Consider the following 13,609-nt stretch of genomic DNA (forward strand, 5'->3'; position numbering starts at 1 on the left):
AAAAAAAAAATGGAGCAGAATGGAAGATGAAAGTTAATGTGAGGTGAAACTGAAGCAGGTCCGGGTTGAAAAGCCATCAAACAAGCAAGAGAGCCAGGAGGAAGCATGGCCCTTAGGCAGCAGAGGTGGAGCTGGACTGGAGAGGACGACAGATCACACTGGAAATGCTCAATGGACAGAGGCAGAGGTGAGGTTTCCAACTTGTTAAGGTTGAACTTTGTCCCCCAAAGAGATAAGCTGAAGTCCTAATTCTTGGTGCCAGTGAATGTGGCTAGGACCTTTGCAGGTATAATCAAGTTAAGATGCCACCATGGGTCCTAAGTCACGACAGCTGTTGTCCTTATAAGAGACACACAGACAGAAGAGCCATGTGACAACAGAGGCAGAGACTAAAGTAATGTTGCTACATGCCAAGGAGTGCCAAAGACTCTCCCGTGTCTCTAGAAGCTAGGATGAGGCAAGGAAGGGTCACTCCTCACAGGTGTCAGGTAATCATGGCCCTATTGATACTTGGGTTTTGGACTTTGAGACTCTAAAACTGTGTCACAACACATTGCTATTGCTTGAAAGCACCTGGTTTGTTCCAGCAACCTTAGGAGTCAAATCCATATGCTCTAACAGTGTGCTGATGGTTCTTTGCAAAGGACAACTGGTTGTCCTTTGTCCCAAAGGCAAGGCTGTCACAGCAGAGTCTGAACTGTGAGCATTCTAATAACACACACATCCCCTGCACAAAGAATGAAGTCCCACATTCAGTGTGTCCCTCTCTGTCACCTAGCTGGACAAAAGCAAAATATTATTTCACTCTGGGTTTCCATTATCTACTTTAAAAGGGGGCATAAACAGAAACTGTTCATTTCCTACGGGTTTCAATTATCTATTCGACAATACAAGGCAGTTTTCAAAGTTTATTTGAAAGGTTTCTGTGTTCAGTTTTCCCAGTCTCATCGTGAACATATTTTGATTGGTTTTGAAGGTATGTTTGCTTATATTTTAAGCTGTTGTCTAAAAAAAAATATTCAAAACTTACAGGGGACTTCATATCTACAAGGCACATTTTCCAGATAGGAAACTGTTGCAGCATTGAACTGCCAGAGAGACAGCAGAAAAAAAAAAAAAAAATGGGTCATGCATTCATCCCATCCTGGGATATAAACTGCCTGGCGGTTCACTGTTCATTTTTGTCCTCTTCTCGTAAACAAGCTGCGTTAACAAGTTACTTTTAAAAAGCATACTAATTTCCCCAGTGAATTACACAGGAAAGAATCCAGTGTTCCCTCCAGAGGACTCAAATAGTTGTTTGTTCTCAGAGCTCAGGTGTGGTGAATAGCTGTGAGCTAGAAAATGCACACAGGGATTGGCCAGCAGGCAGGCTTCTCCCCCCAACTCCAGCCTTGATTTCTCACATTGGTGTGCAACTCGTAGCTTGTCTAATGGGAAAAAAAAGAAGACTGGATTTCCAATTTCAATTTAATTACACAATCTATAGTGCCTGGTGGGAAGGATTTAGGGGCAAGATTAACACTCAACAGTGCTCCATTTTACATACCTTTCTGATAAAGAACACTATTGATTTTCCAAAGTGAGTTTTCAAAAATGTTTTTCAAAAGCTGAATTCTTTTGGTGGCAGACTGATAGAAAGGATGGCAATTTCATTTCTTGGCACTTTGCCAGACTTTAGATAAATTAGAGGTACAAGCTGCCTCTCTGAAGTGTATGATGGCCAGTGCGTTCTTGAGAGGCAGGAGCACCTCTCAATAGAAATTCCATTGTAGAATTAGAAATAGCAGCTGGCACACACTGATTGAACGGTATGACTATCGGTGTCTGTTCTGAGACCTTCTGTTTAACTAATAAAGATCCTTCTTATGTTCAAGACCAAAGGATTTCACTCTAATTGGAACTGGAAACCATGATGATTTTATCAGGCATCAAATCCATGGTTAAGATTATGAATAAATATTTGGTGTTCTGTTTTGGTGTCTATATTTGTTTAGATAAATATAAAAAGGAAAATGCAGGAAATGAGTATCTGCCAATAAGGAGTGGCCTTACTATATTTCTTGACCAGCTGCTTAAACATGTTAACTTAATAAAGAAAATAGTTCTCTTTATATGGAAACATATTCCCTATGTGCCTTTAATAAATGAAAAGGGTAGCAATATCTCTTACCAGTTCACACTTGCTTAGTCTCACCAAATCACTTGAGTACATACAAATAAATGAAAATACAGTGATAAAGAAACTAAGCTCAGGAGACAAATATGCTATTTGGAACAGCGACCTGATTTTGCCATTGTACAATGATGGTGTTTTCAAGTATTAAGAGGTCTGCTACTAGGAGTCAATATTTACACTTACATTCAAAAGTAAAAGTGCACCTGATCAGCATTAAATTGTGTCTGTTGATTTTGCATTAGACAATGACAATAGCCAAATATGCCCCTTTACAGTTTGATAAGGGACAGGGTATCTGGCACAAATTAGGTAAACCTAGAGAAGACAACTTTGAAAGATAATACCTTTCACTGCTATAAATGTATATGTGCTCCTTCTCCCTGGTAAGGGTGAGTTATAACTTATGCCAGAGGAAAACAACAATAAAAGACATGGAGATTTGTCTCTATAGTGAAGGCCGAGCGTATTTTGTCACAGGCCAGTGTCTGCACTCCCCGAGTACCAGCGGCAGTAGGAGAAGCTGCAGCCAGGGGAACTCTGGGAAAGGATGTGGGTTGGGGAAGACAGGTGTGGTGAAGGCACCCTTGGTTTGTATGTGTGGATATGCATCTCAAGCTCCTCTAAGAGTTACACCGACTGATTCCATTTACTGTACATGTATGAAAAAATTCAGTAAAAAATGTTGGATAAGAAAACAGTGAAGCAGACAGAAAGAGGTTGAAAACTGGGGGGTGAAATAAGAGACCAGAGTGGAGAGTCAAATTGGAGGACTCCAATATTGGGGGTTCAGTTCTTAATTTTTGGGGAGGGTGTGCCTTTCAACTAGGCTAATGAAATTGTGGGAAAATAACAGAGAAGAAAGTAGATAAAAGTATCTCTTAGCAGAAGTCAGGCAAGTACAGAGAGAGGTTTATAAATCAAAACTGGCAGAGCCCTACTTCTCTGCTGCTTACCACACTTGGGGAAGAAGGTGTAGAGGGAAGAAACTGGGTGAGGAAAGTGCCTGATTATTATATACGCAAACAACCTAGTCATTTGTTCTCAGGACCAGTAACACATACATTGCTTATACCCAATAACCAGCAATGAGCTTTGCTTTTCAAATACATTATAAATGTTTATTTATTAATGATTAAATCAAAATTTTATATTACCATTTATGAGAGGTAAGAAAATACCTGGTTGGCTGTATGCTCCTGGATTTTTTCTCTAGTCACTGAAAGAGAAAGCAAAAAAGAAATCTATCATTAAAATATGAAAAGGAAAATAAATAGAACCAAGTATTGATTTTGCTCTGTATTTTTACTCACAACTCCAAGAGATTTTAAGGGCCCTTTGGACAAGAATTTGTATCCCATTATGGAAATTTGCAGTCACTTTAGTAACTGGATAAAAAAGTCATATCCTAAACAAACCACACTAAGTTAAGTCACAGAAAATGGACTGGAAATCTAGGAAGAGCGGTATCAAAGCAAGGTTTTAAACACTAGCAGAGAAATGGTGAAGCAAAGAAAAGCATGAAGAAAAACTTTAATAACCATTCAAAGGTTTCCAGACAGTTTATAACCTATGATAGTAAAACTGAGCTCACGAATGCTTGAGGACTGGACTAGGAGGTTTCAGAAGGCAACACACAGCGTGTTTCTAGCACAAGCATCCTTCATATTGCCTTCACCGTTGCCACTACCCTCTGGATCCCCAACAACCACGAGTCTGTTCCTGTTCCTATCATCCTGTCATTTCCACAATCCAAGGTGAATGAGATGTCACATACTCCAACCTTTCGGGACTGACTTTGCTCACTCAGCAGAGCGCTCTGGAGAGTCATCTAGTTTGTTGCTCGCTTTCCTGGGTGCTAACTTCTCTTTATTGTTCAGTGGTTTTCCACAGTATGGAAGCACAAAAGTTTGCTTAGTCATTTGCCTGTTAAAGGACATCAGCATAGTATCTATAAATGGCTGTTATGAAGAAAGCTGCTATGAACATTTGTGTACAGGCACTTCTATGAACAGAGGTCTTTACTTCATGGTATACATGCCCTGAGGTGTAACTGATGGGTTTTAGGGAAGTGCATGTTGCATGAAGAAACATGTTTTCAAAAAGAGACATGTAAGGAAACTAATTCAAACAATTATCATGTTGCTTTTGACTCTTCCTCAAGAACCAAGTGAAGCTGGGTCCTGTGCTAAGCCCTGCACATGCATGATACTCATGGAGGACTCCTATACCGCAGAGATGATGATCATCATCTTAAACGTCAAAGCAGGCAAAACTAAACAGTATTGTTTACATGTATACGTAGGTGATGAAAGCAAGGCAAAAGAATGATTATCACATAAAATATTCTTTGAGCGTATTCTGCTAATAGTTTTCTACTTTTGTCTATGGAATACAATTTACTGTTTGCTTCCTCTTCTTCTCCTCTAATATTTGTATAAAGTATAAATCTACATGGTTTTCTTAATTTTCTTTTAAAGATTTATTTATTTATTCATACAGAACTGGGGCATAGGCCAGAGATGCGGAGGGTGAGAGGGTTCACCAGAGACAGAGCAGGGAGCAGAACAGGCAGATGATCAAAGTACACTGCTGAGGGGAGCAGCGGGCGGTCAGGAGAGGTCAGGTCAGGTCACCTCCGGGACAGGTGGGGATAGAACTCATGTGGCGGAAGTGGCTTAAGCTTCTTAGTGCAGTGCTTTAACCCGCTGCGCCACCAGGGAGGGCCGGTTTTCTTAATTTTTTCAAAGTAGTTTTTGCTGCTTCTTACAAGTTTCGACTTTTGTACAGAGTCCACTTTTGGAAGTGGTTCAAGATGTCTATTAAATGTCATCTGACAAATTTAGAATTTTAAATTTCAAATGTATAGAGTTTTGTTCTGTCGTTTTTTGGGTTAGTCTCTAATTTTGCTCTATTTTGGTCAAAGAACATCAAATATTAATCCTTGCTAGTGGTTTTAACCTCGTTCAGATTTTAAACTCCTTTGAGAATCTGAGAGCAGCTATGAGTTGGTTCCTCAGAAAATGCCAACACACAGAAAATGGGGTGGAGACAGGAGACTCATAGACTTTCTGAAGCCACATACAGATTTGCAAGAATCTGCAGTTCAAAGGCCAAATAAGAGAAATAATTTATGATTTCAGCTCCTTGGGGACACATTCAGTCCCTCAAAACTACAGACTCATTACTTGTTTAGTTATCTCCCCCAATTTAACAAACTAAAGATATAAGGCCAATATCTTATACCATACTCATTCCAATACACATAACTCTTTGAAATATCACATGCCTTATAAATGCTAGGTGTGAAAAGATGTACACAGCAGGACTTCCATCCTCAAGAAGGTCAAGGTCAAGTGGGAGAAAGAGAGAACTAAAGACAGAAATGATACCTCATTTTGTACTTTAACAGAGTTATGAACGATCTGCCGTGGGAGGTACAACCGATGGTGTTGGTCCTGGGGAATACTATATACCCCTTTAAACTTATGCAGAACTACATCATGGACAACCAGGGGTACGGTTTTGGTTGGTTTCTTAGTGTCCTTTTTTGTAGTGGAGTTTAACACTATCTTCTGGATATAAGCATGTTTGAACAAATGCTTAGGAATATACTGAATAAAAGAACTTAAAAATAGTGGAAGGTAAGGAAAGGAAAAACAAGAAGGTGGAACTTGACTCAGACCTTCAAGATGGGTAGATTCTGTAACACACACACATACACACACACACTCTCCAGCCTCACAAGAGGAGAGAGGGCTGAGGAGCAAATAGCATCACCCAGGTAGTCTGTGAATATGTGGAGCCATTAATTGACTTAGAAACATACGGCAATCTGGGGACAATTATGGTTTCTTTGGCAGCGGAAAATAAAACTGGTGAGTAGATTGGATGAAGGAGAGAAGCTGAGAATATGTAGGGAGCTTTGGTAGAATATAAGGTAAGTGATAGAATGGAGGCTAGACTAGAGAAGTAGAAAACAGAAGGATGATAAAAAAAATCAGACAAGCACAAGGAAGAAATGTTTGAGAGAAACTGGTAAACAGCTACCTTATGTCACATATGGGCCCTGAGCTCTGAGGCTTCACTTCTGACCAAGACAGCCTTTGCCCCTCACCACTCCCAAAGAGCCTATATCCTCAGAACCTTCCTTTCCCATGGATTATTCCTGCACAATAACCTACTTTTAGCATTATCCTTTTCCTATGGTTCCTCAAACCATTTGAAAGTCAACCCACATGAAGTCCTGAGATTGAGCAAGGAAAAGGAGGTGGGGTTAGGCACCTCTTCCTCTTTGTTGGGGCATTATGAATAACTTGAAATGCTCCAACTGTGGGATTCTAGAGTACTGCACCCCCTTCTTCTCCATCAAATAGTATTTTAGGAAGGAACGTGAGAATTTGGGGAATAGGACCAATAGGGTGAGATGATCTGAAATAGATCATTTGGTCAACTAGGTCCCCATCTTTATCTTGCAAGAGAGTGTAATGTGAAAGTAATTGCTTATAAAAAGGCTCAAGGACAAGGAAATCCCTCAAGGGGCGGGGTGGTAGAGACAGGACCTGATGGGGTGTCACAGGAGTCTGTGGGTAGCAGAGTGATGTGTCAGTGACATTAGACTCAAGCTGCAGTTCATGGTGTCTGCACAGCTGTTGCCTTGCTGCAGTGGCTCAACAGCTCGCCTGTGGTGTGTGGCCACAACCTTCTGGTGGCTCCCAGATTCCTCTTTTGTTTTGTGTCACTCCTTAACTATATCCTATATGCCTTGCACCATCCATTCCTTGTCCATTTTTCCAGTCTCACCTAATTATAGTTCCACCCTCCCAGTCACTTTGATTGCATATTAATTCTGGTTCTTTTTGACCTATCATCCTTTCTATGTCCTCTGCACTCTCATAGGGCTGGCTCTTGAATTTTTTGGATCCCATTTACTAGTAAGATCTTAGGGGTTCTTCTCTGGTCACCCCATCTGCTTTTCTGATTCTTGATCTCAGCCTCTATCATGTGTTTCTTTCTTAGCAATTATCACAACACGTAATTATTTTGTTATAGATTGTTGGCTCCCTAAAGAAAGGAAACTTCATGGGTGAGAAGTGCTTAGACAGGTTGCCTTAGAGCCAGGAGATAACTGATGATGAATTCTGAGCCATACCAAATACTTTGGTTGTGTTAACAATCCTCAGCATTAGTGTCCAAATGAGAATTATTAAATACTGTAGTCACTGAGTATGTCATTGGTTCCCACCTTCCCTATGTTAAGTCAGTTACTGTAGTACCCTAATTTTGGTTGAGAAGGACACAGGTGTTCCTAATTGTGGGGACTGACATACTGAGCGTTAATTCCACATAGCTTGTAGCATCAAATTTTACACTTTGCCTGAAGACCAGCAGTATTTTTGTTGTGTGATTTACCGATAAATCTTTTTGCGTGATTTACTGATAAATCTGTTATTTGCTTTCACTAAACTATGATTCACTAAAACAGCATTTCTTGGAATATCCACAGTGACTCTGTTGGCTTCTTGGTAATGACATTGTGCAGCAGGTGTAATTAAGACCCCAGGGCCATGGTAGGCTTAATCTGAGGACTCTGGCTATGGGGGGTGGGGGGAAACACAAGGCACAAACCTGGGCTGTGTCTAGAGATGACAAGAAGGCAGGCCGGATTCAAGTTTTCTTGGCAAAAGGTCTGGGTGAGTCCAGGCTCTATGACATCTGTCCAAATGAGGAAAAGGTAGGAGGTAGTTGGTAATATAAATGGCAGGGTATGTACCTAGGCTCTGGAGGGACTTAGATACCAGTCATGTACAAGTCAGGAAACAAAGCGGAAACCATGACCGGGGAGTGAGGGATAAGTCAAGGGCTGATTCAGGAGGTAGCAGGACATTTGAGTGAAGATCACAAAGACTCAGGAGTTAGATGGAACATTTTTCTGAGTTATAATTATTTAAATATGAGAAAAATGATCTCCTCCTTTGAGCTATTAAAACACTAATCAATTAGGAGATATAAATATATAATTATCCAGTAGTCATGAGTGCTGCTAATGATAATATTTTTCTCTTGTTATGGATAGCCTTAGCCTGGTGGAGGAAGTAAATGTTCCCTGACCCATGCAAAGGGGGAATCCCTTTTAAAGAAAACCTAAGTCACTCCCAAATTTATTCGTTATACTTGAAAAAGAGCAATGGAATTTAGGGGATAAATTTTAACTGCATAAGCCTTTGCTAATAAAAGATTAAGAAGTATGTGGTTTAGCATCTTTTAATTATTTTTCCTTGCATCTTGAATATACAATGTTTGAAATCTCTGGTTGGATCAACATTATTTTGCTCAGAGGTTTGTGGACTTTGCATACTGATTCTTTCCTGTTTCCAAGTACATTTGCTTTTAGGCTATTTTTATTCACTTTAAAGGAATTTTAATAACTTTCTGTTGACAGCATGGACAGCTGGTCTTGAGAATTAAAGAAAATTCACTTGCTGACTGAGGAAGGAAGTGACATCAATGAGCTTCTAAAGTCAGCCCAGAGGGGGAAATTGGCTTGTGAGGGAGTAGCCTTCCATTGCACTGTATTTATCGAGCGATGCCTTGAGATGCAAATTGCTGTATCAATCAAACCTATGGTGCCTACCTCCAACCAACTTAGTGCAAACTGAAGGAACAAATGCCCTGAGACACTGAGAAGAAAAAGGATGAGTGTTGTAGAAATCTAGGGCTGAGTGAATTACAGGTGCTCACGATCCCCTCTCTGCTGATACTTCATCTGCTGTCAAGTCTCAGTTTCTTTGTCTAGAAAATGAATTTGATGTCAACTGTTGGTTGAAGTCAGTCTGTTTCTGTGACAGATACCTAATAAGACCACACACTAATACATAAAGTGTAGACGTTATCGCTACACTTTTTCCCAAAGAGCACTATCAATTGCTTCATGTTCCCCTTGGAGAGCTGTAATATATAGAAACAAGAAGCTTGTAGGTGTCATATAGCTACTATCTCTATTTCTTGATATTTTAAAAACTGATGTTCATTATTTATAACTCTACTGCAGGAAGCATCAGGCACCAAAGCTGGAATTTAAATAAAATGACAATGATAACAATTATCATCATGAATGACTTAATTTTTTACCACCACCAGAGAATTTCTCTTCAGAGTGGCAGTTATCAATTTTGCAAATTGTGGTGCAAGTAGATTGCATGTGTATGTGTGGGCTGTATATTAGGACCATGTACTATGAGGACCCATGCGCGCGCGCACACACACACACACTCACACAGGGAAAGAAGAGCCGAAAAGATACATTTACTGGTGGTGAGCTGAAAAATTAAATTATTATGTTAATTTTTTAGCTCATTTTCGGAAGTGTGTGAGGTAGCTACAGTTTCAATAAGTTAAATATTTTGAGTTTGAATTAGCAATTTAGTCAGCAATCTAGAGTCAATGGGAATTTAATTCACTTCAAGAGATGAATACACTATTATTTTTGTTTCCAGGTCATAAACATATAGTCAATAAAATTTTCAAATATTTTACTTAAATATGTAACTAAAGCCACTCAAAAGTATTAAGTAAAGAAGAAGAATGAATGATTTCTCAACAGTCCTGGTCTTTTGGTCAAAGGGTCCTCAGATTCTCCCCAAGCCTGGAGCTCCTTTGACTCTAGCAAGACTCATTCATTTGATCCCACAGCAATATTTCACCAACTACTTTGGATTTTTTTGTGCTGCCTTTATATGGTTTTGTAGAGAGGTAATATTGGCAACATAATAGGTATTAGGGAAGGTTACTTCTTGTATTTCTAAACTTGAGCAAGAGCATAAATTCCTCTTTGGAGGTTTATAAAACTCTTTCCTAAAGCCTTTTTGTTCCGAGGTTTTGTTTTGGGGACAGTATTTATTTATTTATTTTAAAGATTTATTTATTTATTCATACAGAACTGGGGTCCAGGCCAGAGATGCAGAGGGTGAGAGGATTCACCAGGGACAGAGTGGGGAGCAGAACAGGCAAATTGACGAAGTACACTGCTGAGGGGAGCTGCGGGCGGGTCAGGAGAGGTCTGCCACGCCATGTGGATCACTTGCGGGGCAGGCGGGGATAGAACTCACACGGAAGTGGGTTAGGCTTCTCAGTGCAGTGCTTTAACCCGCTGCGCCACCAGGGAGGGCCTGGGGACAGTATTTTTTGCTATTTCCAGGTATGTGATGGGTTTGTTCAACTCCATTTCTTCTTGGTTTAATCATCGTATATTATGTTGATCTATAAACTTGTTTATTCAGGTTTATTGAATTTATTGTCAGGTGTTGATAGGTGTTCATAGTAACTTCGTATGTTAAGAAATAACAATACCCTTGCTATTTCAGAACTATCTGTGGTAATTTCTCCTCTTTCTTGCTGATTCTGATTATTAGTGTTTTCTTTTCTTTGTTAGTATAGTTAGAGGTTTGTCTATTTTGTTATCTTCTCAAGGAACTATTTCTTAGTTTCATCTATCTTGTATAGCCTTTCTCATCTCAATGTCATTGATGCTCATATTTTTGTGTTTTTTTTTTTCTTACTACTAGCTATGGGTCTTTCTGTTCTCTTTTGAAGTTGATTTAGATGTAGTGTTGTTTATTTAGAATTTCATTACATCTTAGTATGGGTCTGCATTGCAATTATCTGCTCCCCCTTAAGACCACTTCTGCTGTCTCCAATAGATTCTGGTAGCTTTTAATTATCATTTTTGTTAGTGTTATTTTTTAACTTCTGTTTTAATTTCCTCTTTTCTCCTATAGCTGTTAAGTGGTATTTTGTTTAGCATCAAGAGTACTTAAAATTTTTCCTCTTTTTCTTTAAATAGTTGATTTCTAGCTTTATGTCATTACTGTCAGATAGAGTATTTGGTATACTATCAATCTTTGTAGTTTTATTGACAATTGACTTGTGTCACAACATATGGTCTATTTTTGAAAATGTTCCACATGCACTCAAAATTCATCTGTGACAGTTTTGGAGTGGAGTATTCTGTAGGTATCTGTTAAATCTGTGGTCTCGTTTCTCATTTAAGATTAGTGTTTCCTTATGAATTTTCTCTCTTAGGGCACTAAAATCCCCTACTATGATTGTGTTCTTGTCAATATCTTGTTCATTCTGTTAGTAACTGTTTTATGGATATCCTTGTGCTCTACACTAGGTGCATATATATTTATGAGTACTATTTCTTCTTATGACATTAGGCCCTAAATCATAATGCAAAGTCTATCTCCATATCTTTCTACTTTCTAAAATTGGCAGTCTATTTTAACTTACATAAACATAGTTCTTCATGATTATTTTTTATTTTTGATTGTTAGTTGCTTGCAGAACTGATGGATCACAGTCTTTAACTTTAAGCCTATTGTTATGTTTCTTACTCCAAAGGTTTTGAATGGTGAATTTATGTCACTTAAGATAATTACTGAGACATAAGTGCTCCTTGACATTTTGTGACTTTTGCATTTTTAAAGTTTGGGTGGTCTTTTTATTTTTTAAGGTCTTCCTTTCATGGTTTATTTAGGTTCTATGTCTGTTTTTCTATGCAATGCTTTTATTACTTTTTGTTTAAAGGTTCTGCTGAGGTCAGTAAATGATAGATTATTTGTATGATCCATTTAACAGTCTGATTTCAAACACTTTCTGATGGATCACATTGCTATTGTTCTCCTCTGTTATATAATGGAGGTGTCTATTACCATTAAACAAGTTGTTGCTTGATAGTAATTCCATTAAAACTTATTTCATGTATTGCTAGGTTTTGATAATTTTTTTTAGCTTTTGTTTTTTCAGTAAAGTTCCTTACGCTCCTTCTGTTTTGAATGCTTATCTCACAGGGTTAAGGGTTTTAGGCTGGAAATCTTTTTAAGTACTTTAAGTATTTCCTGCTTTTCCCTTCTGTATTGTTCCTATTAAAGAGTCTGTTGACAGTCTAATCTATGTTCCCTTATAGGTTACCATTTTCTTCTTTTGATGTTTTTAGTATTTTGTCCTTGTTATTGGCTTTATCTTTGCTTTGCTTTCAACAGTTTTATTATAATGTGTCTCAGTGTGTGTCTATTTGATGTTATTATTATTTGGAACTCTCTGGGGTTCTGAATACTTAAGGAGAGATTTTGCCATTTATTTGGTAAGGGAACTTAGAAGATTTTGAGTCAGAGAATGATCAACACTGTTTTGTAAGATTAATTTGACAGTGTTATCGCTGAAGGAGGGAGCATACTGATAGGAAGATGGAATAATACAGATGAATCTGTGACACACTGTGAGCTGAATGAATTCAAGTTGTGGAGGAAGGGGCACAGAGCTTCCATGCTGTCTCTGAACCTCCATATGTTCACCAATGAGGAAGTTCTCGGAACCTATCCTTTTGTTATTCTTATGGAGGCGTCACTACATAGCAGCACTTGATTAAATAACTGACCATTGTTCATTGAACTTAGTCTCCAGTTCCTCTTCCTTGCTGAGGACTAGAGGGTTGATGGAAAGTTCCAACCCTTTAGTCACAGATGGTGTCTCTTGGCAACTAATTCTATCCTTTGTGTTACCAAAGGTCACCTTATTAACATAACAAAAGCCACCTTTATCATTTTCAGGGGCTTAGGAGTTCTGTGGCAGACAAAGACCAAACATATTTCTTACTACGAATCACAACACCACAAAGACAATCACAAGTGTCAGCAGAACAGACTTAAGCCAATTTCCTTATTTAAACACTGAGGCTTATAAATGTTTGGTATTTAAATTAAGACATAAAACAAACGAGGGCCAGAGCTGGGCCCAGTTCATTGATTTTAGTAATGGTCAAGAGTGGGGATAAACAATCAAAATATTTGGGCTTGAATTTGTTTCTTTACTTTCAATTTTTGGCAAATAATTTCTCTAAGAGTTCTCATCTATAAAATATGAAATGTATTTACAATATAGAATTTTTTTTTTTTTGTAATTCAATATACCTGAAATTCTAGGCACAAAATCTGGCATCAATAATGGCTATTTTTTGCTCCCTGTATTATGGGAGGCCCTAACTAAGTAAAACTAGACTATTTAAAATCCAGATGGAAACTGTTTTTGAGTGTGGTTAAGAAGAATAACAAATTTCTAGACAATAAAATACTCTCTTCTGGAAGGACCAGGGAAAATGGAGAGAACTTGGAATAATATGTATTTGCAAAGTCAAAATAATGAAAAATATTTAGTCAAGTTTAAATGATTAACACATGGTCAAGAACTTTAGCTTAGCCAAATAAATTAATAAATATTAAAATGCGTGGAATCCTATTTTTGCCTTCAGGCACATCTGCACAGGCAGATATCCAAGTCCTGTTTTTGGCCTCCATTTCCCAGACTGCCATGCCATACAGGAGAAAGAATCTTGCTGCTTCAGCTCCATGGAAGTGGAGATGGACAGGTTAGCTC

General features: G+C 38.5%; 1 protein-coding gene across 1 annotated transcript in view; it reads right to left on the reverse strand.

Annotated features, from left to right (window-relative positions):
• The window catches only part of CHST9 (carbohydrate (N-acetylgalactosamine 4-0) sulfotransferase 9), a 218,012-nt gene that overhangs the window by 24,394 nt on the left and 180,009 nt on the right, over positions 1 to 13,609 (reverse strand). Inside the window, exon 5 of the mRNA XM_004683803.2 lies at positions 3,358 to 3,395. Coding sequence (XP_004683860.1) covers positions 3,358 to 3,395 — 38 coding nt within the window. The remainder of the gene's footprint in view (positions 1 to 3,357; positions 3,396 to 13,609) is intronic.

This window comes from Condylura cristata, unplaced genomic scaffold, assembly GCF_000260355.1.
Source record: "Condylura cristata isolate star-nosed mole 26May11 unplaced genomic scaffold, ConCri1.0 scaffold00016, whole genome shotgun sequence".
NCBI lineage: Eukaryota > Metazoa > Chordata > Mammalia > Eulipotyphla > Talpidae > Condylura > Condylura cristata.